Source organism: Corvus cornix, chromosome 1A, assembly GCF_000738735.6.
Source record: "Corvus cornix cornix isolate S_Up_H32 chromosome 1A, ASM73873v5, whole genome shotgun sequence".
Classification (NCBI taxonomy): Eukaryota; Metazoa; Chordata; class Aves; order Passeriformes; family Corvidae; genus Corvus; species Corvus cornix.
This window is the reverse complement of record NC_047057.1, coordinates 11,133,367-11,148,819: the sequence shown is the minus strand read 5'-3', so window position 1 is coordinate 11,148,819 and position 15,453 is coordinate 11,133,367. Positions and strand designations below refer to the sequence as shown.

The 15,453-nt window shown below is 38.4% G+C and overlaps 1 protein-coding gene across 11 annotated transcripts in view; it reads right to left on the bottom strand.

The window, feature by feature from the left end:
- Positions 1 to 15,453, bottom strand: part of MAGI2 (membrane associated guanylate kinase, WW and PDZ domain containing 2) — a 717,920-nt gene that overhangs the window by 153,897 nt on the left and 548,570 nt on the right. For all 11 annotated transcript variants that reach the window (XM_039570838.1, XM_039570837.1, XM_039570839.1 and 8 more), the window contains one exon: positions 4,267 to 4,324. In XM_039570838.1, coding sequence (XP_039426772.1) covers positions 4,267 to 4,324 — 58 coding nt within the window. The remainder of the gene's footprint in view (positions 1 to 4,266; positions 4,325 to 15,453) is intronic.

Below are 15,453 nucleotides of genomic sequence, written 5' to 3'. Positions count from 1 at the left end.
AAGCACCTCATGTTGTTGGTGCAACTTTAATAATTCTAAGCTCCAACTTATATCCATCTTTTGACTGTTTTATGGTAGTGTGCAGTCTCAAAAGCACAATGTGAAATTTCCAACTAATTTAAAAAAAACTGCATTAAATATTGTGTCCAAGATGAGTCAAAGAAAAGAAAATTATACTGGTAATCAGTCATTTTTATCAGTCAGTAATACTATACTATGCTCCTAGACTGATGATACTGAAACACATCTCTTTTATGCAATTTTAAGTGCTATACAGCTTCATGGCTAAATCAGAAAATGTGCTCCTGATGAGTTTACTTGAGAAAGAAGTTATTAAGCTAAGTAATTCTCTTTAAAGGACATTCTAGCTTTTCATCTAGCTACTTCAACAGCATACAAAATATATATTACTAGACTCGGCCTTCATAAGACAAGCCAAATGAGAGTTTTAGAGATGGTTACAAATAAGTGCTTTTGTGGTTAAAACAGATTTTGGATGGTAACCAAAATGTATTGCTCATTTCCCATAGGCTCTAATTCAGTGAACAATTCTAACTTAAATTTTCTTCCTTTATTTTATACGATATATTAAATCTAAAAGCCTAATCCAAAGACTAATCCAACAACTTTCTTCTAGTGCCATTGTGGCTGTGCACAGAAGGAGTGGCTGGTGCTGCTGGTCCCTGTTAGCTCACTGTGTCTTAACCGGAGACAAACCCTCAGAGGCAGGATGTGCTTTTGGGCTGCATTTACCTGTGAACTCAAACTACTGTCTCTGTGTGATGAGGAGGTACCATCACCACCAGCCAGCCTATAAGACACAGACACAGTTCCACCCTCTCATCAGTCAGTAGGGCCAGGCTAAGTTGTTTTTATGATAAGCTTCAGGTTCGATGCACTTAAGACAACTGAAGCACATCCTTAGGAGATGTGTGGGCAGTAGTGCCTAATTTGTAGATTTTACTTGATGGTCAAGGTACTGAGCTCTGACACAATGGTAGCAGGTCAGAGCATGTGCACCAGTAGAAGGAGTTTAATCTATCTGCTTTTCTTAGCTACTTTAATATATGGGGTGGGTTTTTTTTTCAGTTTTTCCTATAGCTTTTGAAATTGTTGCCTATTACCCAACAAAGTAATTCTGGGGATCAGGATGCCTATAAAATGGATATTCTAATGCATAACATGTTAGTGCCTATCTACTGTTTCTATTCACATTTTTCAGTTGATAACACTTTATAATGACAAAAAGACCTGAGATAACTTTTTCTATTTGAGTAGTAACAGATTGTTCTTAGAAGTTGTAAGTCAAGGAGGTACATTTTTCCAGAGTAAATGCCTGTATGGCTAATTTAGCTGTTCTATTAAAGAGCCCATGCCTGGAAATTGAGCTCTGTGTTGTACTTAATCATCCCTAAAGAGGGAAACAATTTTTTGGCAATTAGAATCCCGAAAGACCCAGTGCACTCTAATGACTATTTTCTCTCCATAGCCCTGCACAGCTCAGTGCTGTTAGTTCTTAGTTTACAGATTAAGACCAGATTGCATGAAAGTTAACAAACATATTAGCAAACATTTCTCATTTATGTCAAACATCTACACATTACAAATGAAGTCTGGACCTGCATAACAAAGCAAATGAAAATTATAATAATATCTCACACCTACATTAATGCATGATTAAGAGAGGTAGTTATACTGGAGACCTTTTTTTTTTAACAGAATTTGCAAATACATTGTGATTAGTCTTTATCAACTCAACTAGCAAGAGGTTTAAGTTTCTTTGTTTTGGTTTGTTTTCTTTTTTAGCTTTTTCTCTGGTCTCAGAATATTTGAGCTGAACATGGCTGCTCCTTGTAAGGTGAAATGGAGCCTGTCTGCCTCATTGCTCATCCTTACATACTTCCCATGGCATAGAAGTATCTCAGTGAGCAGAGCACAAGCTCTTCTTTCATGAGGATTTTGTAGGCCTGCCTGTAAACTTGGACTGGACCTGAATGTGTGGAAGTTTGGTTTGTAATCTTGCTTTTCATAATTTACCTACTTTTATGACATAATTAAGAGAGTTTATTGTAATCTGATTATATCTAGTTAAAAATGAACTCATCTGTTGAATACTGGTAATAAAAAAGCTGTGACTGTTATATATTTTAGCAGGCAAAAATGGAAAGCAATCTTTTTTTCAAACTTATTGAGCTCAGACAGCAAATTAAACTACAGCTGCATTTTACTGGCTATAAAATTCCATGTGAATTTAGCAGGGCTGCAGTTTCAATGCCATACCATGAGCATCCGTTCCACTTCTAAAAACCTCTGAGACTGCAGTAGGTTTGATGTATCTGTCCATGAATCTTACCTAATCATGGTAGGATTAATAAATTTCACACTAACAGCCTCAAAATATGTAATTGCACAATAACATCTGGGCCTGGCGCCTTGTGTCTGTTTACCTGTGGTTGGACACAAAATGCAGGTAAATACTTGTTCCTTTTCTGACTCTGCAGTGTAGTGTGAACCTTGCTGGTGCCAGAATGCCTTGGGCTGCACTAACAACCAAGCGGAGTCTCAGTAAGAGATTAATGCACAGAAATTGCACAGCACCTGTTACACCCCAAAATACACTAAAAACCACTGGGAGAGAAGCCTCACTTACACCCAGCAGCTGCATAATTGCATGTGCAAGTACAAAATGATATGAGAACTGCAGCCTCTATCTACCTGGGGACATCATAAAAGAACTCAGGCATTACAAGGGGGAGTAATTTAATGGTATTAGTAGGGACTTCAAAACTTATCTTTTTGGTTGGATCTGGACTGACTAAGGTGACTTGAGCTGAGCAGCAAAGTAGATGGGGCTGCTGGCTCTTTCACCTGAGGGCAGGAAGCAAGCTGGTGACAAGGAAGAAGAGCAGGTGCTCTGGCATTTGGAGAATGGGACAGAAGGAGTCAGCAGAGCAGTGACCAAACACCACTTTCAGTTGTTTGTTTGCTTTGTAGAAGGCTGAGGAACATGCATGGGCATCCACAAGCTGCTGCTGTGGCAGCAGGTAAGAAAGGGGCATCTTATGTCTTCTAGACCTCCAGAAATCAGATGATTTTTTGATCTCCCTGCACACCTGAACCCTGGCATGCTAACAGCAGCATATCCTGAAATCTGGAAAAGCTGCATCCCCAATGCCTGTCCAGGGCAATCCTGCAGTCAGTGTGTTGGTATGGATTCAAGAGACCAAATTAATAATATTACACACAAAGGAAATTTTCTATTTTCTATGAAACAACTAGATGAACATACTGCTTGAGTGTCAGGGTTTGAAACTGACATTTTAGGTCAGGGGCCATATTCTCTAAAGATCTCTCTTGTTTAATAAAAGGCACAAATGGATAGTTGTTTCTCAACCTTTCAAGTGCTGTCTGCACAGTGACAGGAGTGGTTTTCTCTCTTCTCTCCTGCATACTGTCTGTAGAGAGCAGAGTGAGAACTGACTCCTGAACAAGTACCACAATCTGAATTTAGATTTACTTTGCATAAGTCTCATTCACTGTGCTAAATTAAAAAGCAGAGGAACTCATCTCTCAGATTTACTTATTTTATGTACAAAGTGACCAGGCTCTACCATTACTTCAAACAAAAGCATTTTGTTGGCCTTTGCACAGAGGAATAAGGTGTCTTTTTTTTTTTCTTGTTTCATGACTAAAATATAATCTAAAGAAAATGAAAGCAAGGATTGTCCTTTGAAAATAGAATTTATATTCTTTTCAGCTGCATTTTTAAATACAAGATAAAACACAACATCCCTAAAATTTTATATGCAGCCTATAAACAACTTGACTTCTTGTACAAACAGTATAAACACCTGATTTGCAGCAACTGAGGACTCTCCAGAAAAGGATCTTAACTGAGCTAAAATGAGTATGCTTTGCTCTATTCATTGATTAACAAGATTTATATCTTGCTGGATATTCAAAGCTTACATAGAAAATGCAACATCTATTTAATGAATATGTTCTTTGTACAAGTATCAGCTGGAATGGTACCGTGAAACCAGACCCTGCATAAAGAGAGTGACTGAATGCCTGAGTCACTGATTGGGACACTTTGAATGTATCTGGATACATTAGCTGCATTCATGACTGAGAATTCCTGGTATACCCCTAGTTTAACATGTCAAGTAATTGTACCCATTCCTCGCCAGGCTGAGCATTGCAGAAGGTGCTAGTATTAGTTTATGACATATTAATAGGAACTTAATATTGAACTTGGGAACTTACTCAACATAATAAGTGCCATAAATGGGATCATCAATTTTCTCCCAGCCATATGGAAGCTCTGAAAAACAAAGAGTTATCTCTCTCAGTAAATGCATTACAGAATGCTAGATTTCTAATAAAAAAATTGTGGATCTTTGCTGGGTGTTGAGGGAAATAATAGTGAAATTAGATACAGTGACCAAAGCAAATGCCAAATCTTGAACACACCCCATGGCAGCCAAAAGTAGCAGTAACTTGGAAATTTGCATGCAAAACCAGCTCTCAGTCTCTAAAGCAACACATTTTGGTTGAACTTTATTGTTCCAACAGTTGTACCAGCCAACAACTGTAGCACATCTTGTGTGACATCACTGCCAGAGGAAGTGAGGGCATTCTATTTTCACAAATAGGTACACACAAAAAAAATTATTTTGCTTTTTGAGCTTTTTTTCTTAGGAATCCTGGAAAAGTTGGTGTAGAAGGAACAAAAAGAGTTTTTCTCCTGCTATATAAGTACAGTAAGTATACTGAAATGTTTGCACCATTCATCTTACTGATGGCAATTCCAGAGTCTCCAAAGGCATCCTGTTCCAAAGTTTAGTTGTATATCAGGAACATTGGAGTGCAGAGCAGTACATGAAAGTACAAACCAAAATAAGATACTGTAGCATCCTCTGGACATAAAGCTAACTACATTTTGCAGAACAGAGATCCCTAAAACATTCTGGTCTTAACAATCAAAATGTTATAAATATTAATTCAATAATCTTGAAAATCAATCTGCCTTCATTTATAACCAAACTGCCACATATATATTCATGTACATCCATACTTATTTTATTATCACTCACACTGAATGCTTAAAAAATTATTATACTGCCAACAGAATTTCATCTTGTGTTTAAAAGGCACCAGACAGAGGCAACAAGTATCTCGGCTGACATGAACAGAGTAAAAAACCTCAGTGCCAGATGTGGCGACTTTGATGGAAGAGACTCACAAAAGGATGGGCATTCCCATCATGCACAGCTGTTGATTTCTGTGCAGTTAAAGAGTATGACACGATGTATGGGGAGTGGTAATGAGATTCTATAAGAACATTTGATTCTGGAATTCCTTATCTCAGATTTTTTTTTTTGTTTTTAAACTCGGTTGCGCTATTTTAAAGTAACTTTTTGGAGACAATAAGTACTGAACTAGACAGAACAGAACTGATGTAGATCATATTGAACAGCCATTAAACTGGACATAAAGAAGCACTCCTGGATGACTTGGGCTTTTTTTTTTTCACTGACAATATGAATAGACAATTATTGACATGCTCAAAGAGGAAAGTAGGAAAGTAAAGCCTGAGTGGCAAAAGGGAGGCTAAAGGGTTAAATGGCAATGTTAATCTCTGCTTGTTACTTCTCCTTTAAATGCATCTGTAATAGCTGATCCTTTCTTGAGTGAACCTGTTTAGACTACTGTGGTCTTCATGTCACATTGCGCCCAGGGGATGTTTCTGCTCAGCATATTCCAACCCTGCATTGAAGGATACAACCCTCTGCCAGAGAGAGGCAGATGAGAAACGCCACGTTTTTAGCAGAAGGCTTAATGTTGATATTCAATTTTTCCTATTATTCTTAGAATATTGTTAGCTTTGAAACCTTCCTAAGTCCACACTCTGAACTGCTTTTGTCAGGGCTATTTTGTTATTGTCACTTCAGAGGAATAAATGCAGCATAAGCAGGTCACAGAATTACAGAATGGTTGATGTTGGAAGGGAGCTTTGGATGTTGTCTAGCCCACGCCCTCTGCTCAAAGCAGAGTCATCCAGATCAGATTGCTCAGGACCTCCTTCAATCAATGCTTGAATATCTCCAAGGACGGAGACTCCACAACCTTTCTGGGTAACTCTGTGCCTTTTGCCTCCTGTCCTGTTGCCACACCCCTGCAAAGAGCCTGGTTCTGTCCTTGCACCTCCCTTCATGTGTTTATTTAGATTGATAAAATCTCCCTTGAACCTTCACTTCTTCAGGCCAAACACTCCCAGGTCTCTAAGCCTTTCTTCATAGGAGGGATGCTCCAGTCCCTTCATCACCTTAGCGGCCATTCACTGGACTCTCTCCTCTATGTCCATGTCTCTTCTGTACTGGGAGCCCTGGATCCAATACTCCAGCTGTGTCTCACCTGTGCTGACTAGAGGGGCAGGATCATTTCATTGATTTGCTGGTGATGCTCTGCAAGGCAGCCCAGGAGGCTGCTGACCTGCTTTGTTGCAGGGGCACGTCACTGGTGTGTCAAGGCTCTAAGCACTAGAAAGCCCTGGTGATGCTCTTTCCAGACCTTCACAGAACTTGAGCAAAATGAGGTGAGTCACCCTACACTGGCTCTTGCAAAGTCCTGTCTATCTTGGAACAAGACTGTGTAATGTATCCATAAATATACACAAAAGAAATCAGCTGATGCACAAATCCTGTACTGCCCCTACAGTAAGTTTCATTGCCAACTCATGCATGATAAACAAGGCAAAAATCTGCTATGAAAAATGATGCTCTTACTAAACAATATGACACAGAATGAATATAAAGTATTAGCTTAAGTACTATTAGTACATTTTGTTTTTATGTAACCTTGCAAAGTTTTCTTCCCCGATTTAACTTAATATTGCTTTCATATCTGTCCATCTAAAATTACATCTCCTTAGAGAAAAAGTTGGATGGGTACCAGTAAAACCTGTACATAAAAATACACACAAACAAACACACATCCCCATATACATACACACACAGGTGTGCATAGGTTCCTCTCCCAAACTGCATTAGTAGAGGCATTTTTTTTTCCAATTATGAAATAAGTAAATAAGAAAGTAGATATTTTGTCCAAATTTAAAAGTAGGTATTTTTATGTAGCTATATACACTTAAAGTATATGAATGCAGATGACTTATTTTATTTTAAATTTTTGTGAAAATCTGAAATAATTGAGGACTCACTATTAACCTATTGGCCTATTTTTTCCTAAAGTAATAAATAATTGTATTTATGAACTGGCACAACTACTGAGAAGGAAAAAGAAAAATTCCATTTACTAGTGCAAAAGTCTGTTAAAATTTAATGAATTGGACATACTAAGGAGAAACCACTTTTAAATGCATGGATTGAACCACTGATTATCTAACATCATAAGATAGCCACACGTTCAGAAGAAAGAAAAACAAGACTACCTTTGTGTACCATAATAAACTCCCTGTAAGGTTATGCTCTAATTTTATTATTCCACTTAAGATTCAGCCCATAAGCTATGTTTAATTAAAATTCTGTGTTGACCAGTAAAACAGAATTGCTAGAGCACAAACCCCAGGCCCCTGCCTGTCGAGTATGGCACATAAGGTTAGTGGAGTGTAGTTTACTACAGAGGTTCTATAAGAAGAATCTTCTGCTACATTAGCTTTCAGGAGCACCATGATTATTTTTCATTACATTAAATAGTGGCATCTATTCCATTTTTCACTATTGAAATGAAAGATTACAGGACAGAAATACTTTAGTGCTTCATAAAACAGGAAGCTAAGCATTTGCCAGATTAGGGGTGAGGGCACTATGGTTTCTCCTTTTGATTTCACTGTGCCCAGGGATGATCATTAGGGATGAAAGTGAACAGTAAATATTTGTAAAAGAGAATTGTTGTAAAACACTAGTGAAGGAGACTGCTGATGGCCACCATGATGTGAATAGGGAAAAGAGCTATATCTTACAGCTCATATTCATTTTTTACCATCAGCATGCTCATTTGTGTACAATTTTTGCAAGCACTAGTTAATGGATATGGTGCTATAATATGACAGACATCTTCATCTTCATGAGCTCAACACTTCTATCTCTCATGGCCTCCATGTCTATTGACTCCTGAAGGCTTTCTCTGTATAGAAGGAAAAAAATTTAAAATCTACCTTTTTAAAAAAATCTTAAATATCTAACATCCTCCTATCATCCAGTGCAGGGCCTGTTCAGGAATATTAATAAAATCACCATTTAAAAATTAGTAATAGCTTCTGCAGTGGTTGGCAATTCTGACACTATGAGTGGATGAAAAGGAGCTAGATAATCTGTATGGTATGTTTGTATCCTCCAGTTTTCACAATGCATGCTTTATTCCTTACAAAAGAAGCAGCATCTAGCCACACCAGCCATCCAAAACAACCTTTGCTCAGTAACCGTCTGGGTGAGCTTTTAATTCAGAAGAAACTGCATTTCTAATAGTTAAATGCCCAGTGGTAATGAAAGTCAAGAAAGAAAGAAAGAAAGAAAGAAAAAAAGAGAAAGAAGGAAAAAAAGGAAAGATGAATATGAATTTAAGCAGGTCACTTTAATAATCAATTGTAGTGCCTTCTCATCACAGACTGCTTATGCTAATGGTGCAGATGCTCTTATTCTGCCTTGTGAAAGCTGTTGCATTTCAGAATGATTTTTAATGGTGCCACTTAACATTCTCTAGGGATGGAGGAAGGAATACATTTTGGATCGCAATGTGCCAAGATGAAAAAGCATATTATCAGGCCCAGAGATTAATTTTTCTGAAGTTTATAATTTGCTAACTGAGTTAAAGAGAGTCATAAAAACTTCTCAAGGTTTCAGAACAACAGACAGCATTGTGTCACTACCCCAATGACAGGCTGGAAAGAAAGATGAGAGCATACTTCCTGATTCAGCTGCAATCAAAATATTTGTATCGTTCAAAGGAGTATAGCATGAGAGACAAAAAGAGAATATAATACCTGCTGTTATTGAAAATACTGTCAGTAAGTATGTGGAAGCTGTGGAAGTCAACATGAGTTTGGTTCACCTGCCTTGTTAACACCCTGGCATGCGCCAGGAATCCTTTTCTAACCTATATAGGAGATTTTTCAGAAAAATACTGTATCTTCCCACTCAACAGCCTGTGCTTGTTTCTTGCTTTCTTTCTTATCTTTTCTTTCTCCCTGTTTCAAGTTCAATTTTGCCGTTTCAAGTCAGTTACCTACTACAAAGGATATCAAAAGAGTTGGGTTAAAAGTTACAAAACAGTGCAGCTCCACAGTCCCATGCAGCGTCACAGTCTTCCAGTTTCTCTAAGAGATACAGTCTTTGCAAATACTTATCTCTAAGTCTAAACCAGTGTTCTTCACTGCATAGCTTACACAAGAAAACATTGCTTGTAATACCCTAAGGCACAGCACAGATTCTCAGGGAGTGGATGCTGCTCCTGGCATGCAGTACTGCTCCCTCAGGAGCTCAGGGTGGGAGATATTTGGTTTGGATGCTTTTGTTAGTGTAAGTCCACATTGTCCAGCTGATACATGAAACATATTGTGGTTGTACTGCTGCTCCTGAAACCTCTGATACAGGTTGCCATAAGGAAAGAGAGGATAACAATGCCCAGTAAATATCATGACTTAACCTACTACCCCCATACCTATGTGAATTCTGCTAGGTCACCCATCTGCATTCCATCTGGAGCTCAAAAAATGAACCAAATCAACAGGTATATGCTATGGCAACACTGAGTGGGTGAGGAGAGAAAAAAAATAGATTAAAAAGTTGGAAGTTGAATTATTCACTCTCTCAGTAAAAATAACAACAAAGGTAGGACTGACAATTCCACCTCCACAAAAAAGCCCAAACTGACTATTTCTTTTGTGGAAGATCTGGAAAACCTAGGGAATGTACCACCTCCGAGTCAAGCCACGTAAGTTCAATTTCAATGAAGCTTGTGTTCTCCAACTGCCATTCCCATATCAGCAAATTTCACAGAGTCATGACTGTTTATGTTCTGTCTGCAATTAAAAAGCATTCATGCGCAATTTATTCTCACGAATAAAATGTCATTATGCAAAACTTCTCCTTGCACAATGGAAATAAATGTCTAAGTAACACTCACATCTGATAAATCCATCTTCTTCCTTCTGTGCAGCTTATTGGGACATGCTACACCATTAATTATGTAGAACGTAGATTATTTAATATTATTATAAATTCAATAATATTTTTTCCCAGCATTGTTACAAAGTCAAATACTGGCAGCAGTAGGGATATTTTTTAACATTAGGTGTACTTGATCCCTCTGACACTCAGAACTATGCAACTGCTAATCAAGATTTGCATTAATACAGTGAAAAAGTGTTAACTGAATTACTGGGGTTTTACTGGTTTTGATTTTTTTTTCAATCAAAAAGAATCTATAAAGGGCTTGTTAGTTTTTCATTCAAATAAAAATTAAAACCCCCAATCAATTAGAAATAAATAAGGGGCAAAATAACTTATATGTTGAAAACTTAGCTAGATTACTGTAGGAAGTGCCTGAGATGATTTCCTTAATAAAGATTTAATAAGGAACTCAGTGCTCAAAAGGTCAGTGGGCAATAGCTGAAGCTGGTCAAAAGTACTCTCCATGGACCTTTTCAAGAGAAAGCTAAGCGTTTCTGTTAAAAGATTTTAAACAAATTACAAAATCCTGTTCTCTGTGTATTTATAAAGAACAGATTTAAGGAAAGCAGAAACATTGAAAAAAAATTATTAAAACTTTATAATTTTTTCATCAATTTTGTTATCCTTTTATCTTGTTGTCTGTCCTTACTCTTGCATTATTTCTGCCAGGTGCCTGGTTCATATTACAGGACTTCTGGGGGGAGAGAAGCTTAAACCAGCTCCTTGTTGATCTCAAAGTTCCCACTAAAGTGACCAGCATTTTGCTGGCAAAATAGAGATATCTTACATTTTAGCTACAAGTTCTTGGACAGGAAGAATTGAATTCTGGACAGGAATGCAGCCAGATTTTCTCAGAATAATTAAACAGCAGTGTGCCTTAGCTTCCAAGAAGCACTTGGTAAAATATCTGAATTCTGTGTTAAATTACTCGCTTGTTTTTAATATAATAAAGGGTACATATAAACCGAGTCACTGCAACTCTTGTCCTCACAGGTCATAGCTTTAAACCAGCCCAAGGGGGCATTGCTAGGAATGAAGTCCCTTCAGGATGAGGGGCATTTCTGCAGAATGCCAACTCGCCGGAGGAGCCCGACCCATGCCCTGGTGGACGCATGCCCACGGGCCGAGGAGCTGAGGTGGCACTGCTGGCTGGTTCAAGGTTCAGCCAGGCACATAAAAGGGACTGGCACTGGCACACTCATTTTGCCTGCAGAACAGGAGCCCTGAGTGCATCAACTGCATGCTGCATTATCAATTTGTATTCCTGAAGTTCAGCAGATTTGCTTCATGCCACGTACAGCTCCAACGTGGAAGATCCTGCCTTTGAAACCAATTTTATTAACACAGCTGTTTTATGCTATATTCTTTCAACTTTGAAAAAACCAGACTGAAAAGAAACACTCTTTTTGATCTTTTGGATGTTCAAATCTTTCAGTGCCTGTATTTCATTACTGACTGTATCAATTAAGCCTTGTTAGAAACCAGTGTTTTCTATCTAATAAATGCATGATGTCATGAAGTTAGGCTTTTCTTGTATTTGCTTTTCAGTCTCTTACTTTATTTATATTCTTTCCTTTGCTGTTAAATGTTTAACAGCATACCCTGTGAATTTATGGAGTTAGTGAATTTACAGTTATTATAAAACCTAAACCCTCGAATTTGGCTACTGACCTAAAAAGATCCATATAAAAGTATGTAGCTACTAATAGTACAGACCAAATTTTATGTGAAGCTGCCAGATATTTTGTCACTCAAATTCAACGACTTTAGTTATCTGTTCACCTCTTAACCTCTAGTATAACAAATTTAAAAAGTTTATTATTCTGTAAGAAACCCAAATGACACATTTCAGTGCTGTTTTCAGTGCCACACTTTACTAAGGGGGAAACTGGAATACCCTCAGCCTTTGCTCACAGGGTAAGTACCCCTGCCCTTGCCTGTCTTGGTTGCCCTCTGCTGAACTCCTGTGTATCATGGGGTTCAAAAACTGGATTCAGTATTACAGATGCAGTCTAAAAAGTCAGTTCCCAGCCTGTACTGTTTCAAGATTTTCTTCCTGCCCAGGTGTAGAGCTCTGCATTTGTCCTTGTTGAATTTCACAGGGTTTCTGCTGGCCCAGTCCTCCAGCCTGGCTAGAGCCCAGGGCAGCCATGCCCTTGACTTGTCCCTATGGGGTCACCTGCAAAGCTGACTTTGTTGCCTCCTTCAGACTGTACATTGAGAGTCAAACAGGGCAGATTTATCTATAAGCTGCTGCAATACTCCTCTTCCACAGGCATTCAGGTACAGTGCGGCCCATTAACTGCTACCCTCTAAGCCTCAACACCCAGCAAGTTACTTACGTGCACAGTTCTCCATCCACCCAGATTTTTAATGTCTTAAATATAATACACAAGATTTTGTGACAGTCAACAAAAAACCAATCTTGAATAAGTCAAGATAAATGACATCCACTGCTTTAACTGGATCCACAGATCCAGTAATTTTAGCACCGCAAACTGCATGATTTGTAGTGGGTAAAATACACACTAGCTGTTCCCAGTGCATTAGATGTGGATGGGATGGAGTTCCTTTCCCCACAGCTGTAGTGCTGTGCTTTGCACCGGTTGCTAGAAAGGTGCTGATAACACACCAGTGTTTTGGCTACTGCTGAGCAGTGCTGGCACAGCATCACAGGGGTCTCCCCAGCATTCCCCCCTCACCAGCTGGCTGGGTTTGGGCAAGATCTTGGGAAGTGACATAATCTGGACAGCTCACCCAAACTGACAAAAGGGATTATATGTATCATATGATGTCTGCTCAGAAATAAAAGCTAAGAGAAAGGAGGAGGAAGAAGAAAAATCTTTTTTCATGACATCTGTCTTCCAAAGCAATGGCTATGTGTGCTTTGAAGCCCTGAGTCCTGGGAAGTAGCTGGACATCACTTGTTATGGAAAGAAGAGAGCACCCTCTTATTCAGGTGTCCAGAAATGTTCTCAGAGGACTCCACATATCATTGTCAGGGTCTGACATCTGCCAGTGTTTTGAGTTCCTCTGCTACAACATCTTGAACTTCATTGTTTCATGGTCACTGTAGCTAAAGCAGCTGTTGATTATCACATCTCCTGCTAGTTCTTGCTGTTAGCTCATAACAGGTCCAGGTGTGCATCACCTCTCATTGGCTCATCTGATACCTGTAGCAAGAGCTTATTCCCCAAAACTGTCAGAAATCTTGTTTCCTGCTTGTTTTCTTCCTTGTTGCCCCTACAGCAGCTGTCAGGGAGCTTAAAGTCCCCCATGGAAGCCAGAATCTGTCATCTGAGACTTTCTTGAGTTGTTTCAAGTATGTTTCCTCACCCTGTTCAGGGGATCAGTAACGACAACCTAGCACGGTCTGCTTTACTGTCCTCTCCTCTGATCCTGCCCCACACACTCTCCATCAGCCAGCTGCTCAGGAGAGCTCCATACGGACATGCTGTTCCTCTGCATGGAGGAAGCTGCTTTTTCCTCATCTCCTCTAACCATCTTTCCTGCTCAAACAAGTTATTTTGCCTTGTTTCTGAATGATTTTAAAAATAACAACACTGAACTTTAATTATTTCAATTATTTAAAAATTTCAATCAACATTAGAAAACATTTGTTTCACGATGGCCTTTTTCTCACTGGGCCTTGAGAGTCTCAAGTCAATGTTTCAAAATAAAGTACATACAATAATGCTTTTTGGTTTCTTGGTGGCTTTTTCCTGCCTTGTTACTACAACAAATGGCAATTACTTGATTTTATTTGACAGGCCAGTGAGGCAAATGGATAGATGTGGTATAAAAAGAGATAGAAAAATGTAGCATCTGTAGTGATAATGTGAAAAAAAAATTGCCAAGTACTACTTTGTATGCTTACAGTGAACTGATTATCTGTGGGTGGTCTACAAATAAAAAGCTATCCTACCCAGACTGTAAAATTTCAAAGGTACATTACTTATTTGTGATGAGTTGCAACTGCCTCAGAATCACCAGATACTGACCCTGGATGGAAATCTGAGAGCAGATTAAATAAACTAGTGCTCTGATCTAGTACAAGGCATCTTACATTTCTATGTTTTATTTCCAAGTGGCCAGTGAAGTTCTATACAATCAGATAGAAGAATCCTCCTCAAGCTACTTTCTAAATGATCTGTTTCCATGACTACCACGCTTTTAATAATGTTTTCACAGTTCTGAACTTGGCTGGATATATGTAATGCAGACACAGTAGTTGTTTAAATACTATTTGATGAAATAGATAAATCAATACAATTGATGACAGAGATTACATTGCACTGGGGAAAATTTGTGTTAACACTGCACCTGCTGAAGCAGCGATTCTTCATTTATGCTAGTGAAATAAGATTAGAGTCTGGTTTTGTCTTCTCAGTGGCTTCATTGCCTTCTAGAGGGTGAGAACTTTAAAAGTCCCATTTTTTTTTACTTTTTGCTTTGTTCCACAATCAATAAAAAGCTGCTTTGGTGGCATGGAACTGCTTTCTGAAACTTCTTGTTATAACTTATTCATCATTATGTATTAGTGATATTTATGGGGACAGTCACTCCATACTTTAAACATTATGTTAAAAAATCCCTTGGCATTTGAGCGACAAGGAAATATGTATGAATTCATAAGCTTATTTTTCTTTATTTGAATTGTAATGCCATCTGCCAAAACTCACTCTCAGTATGGTTCTGTGACAGCATCAGAAAGGAACTTTGCATGAGAAACAGTTGTGTGGCCCTTTTTTTAATCTACCAGACACAATGTGCTTGCATTCATAAGGGCACTTTGCAATTGTAGTGTCCAATTAATGCATCGATTTGTGTCAATGACAAGCTAATCAGGTTTCTAAGTCACTTTTCCTTCAACAGTTTTAACTGCGTGGGATAATAAGACAATAAAGATCTACCCAGATTTTCTTCATGTTTCAATGTTCACTAACGTTGACATGTACTAACATGGAAGAAGGGCTGTAGGAAGAAAAAAAAATAAAAGGAAAGCAAAGTAGATCTTACATCTTCATAGTAACGATTTTTTATTTTTATGTGATGAAATGTTACAAAAAGTGACAACACATATATTTTGCACTCTGTTTGCCCTCCTTTCTTCCTTCTCAGTGTAAAACCTTCATAAGAGTAAATAGAGTAGCAACCCAAACACTAGAAAGAGGACTGAGAGGATACTGTGTTAGCGGCATGGAGATGGAAATGGGACAGAGAGATGGAAAAAACAGTTATTGGAAGAAGAAAGAGAGTG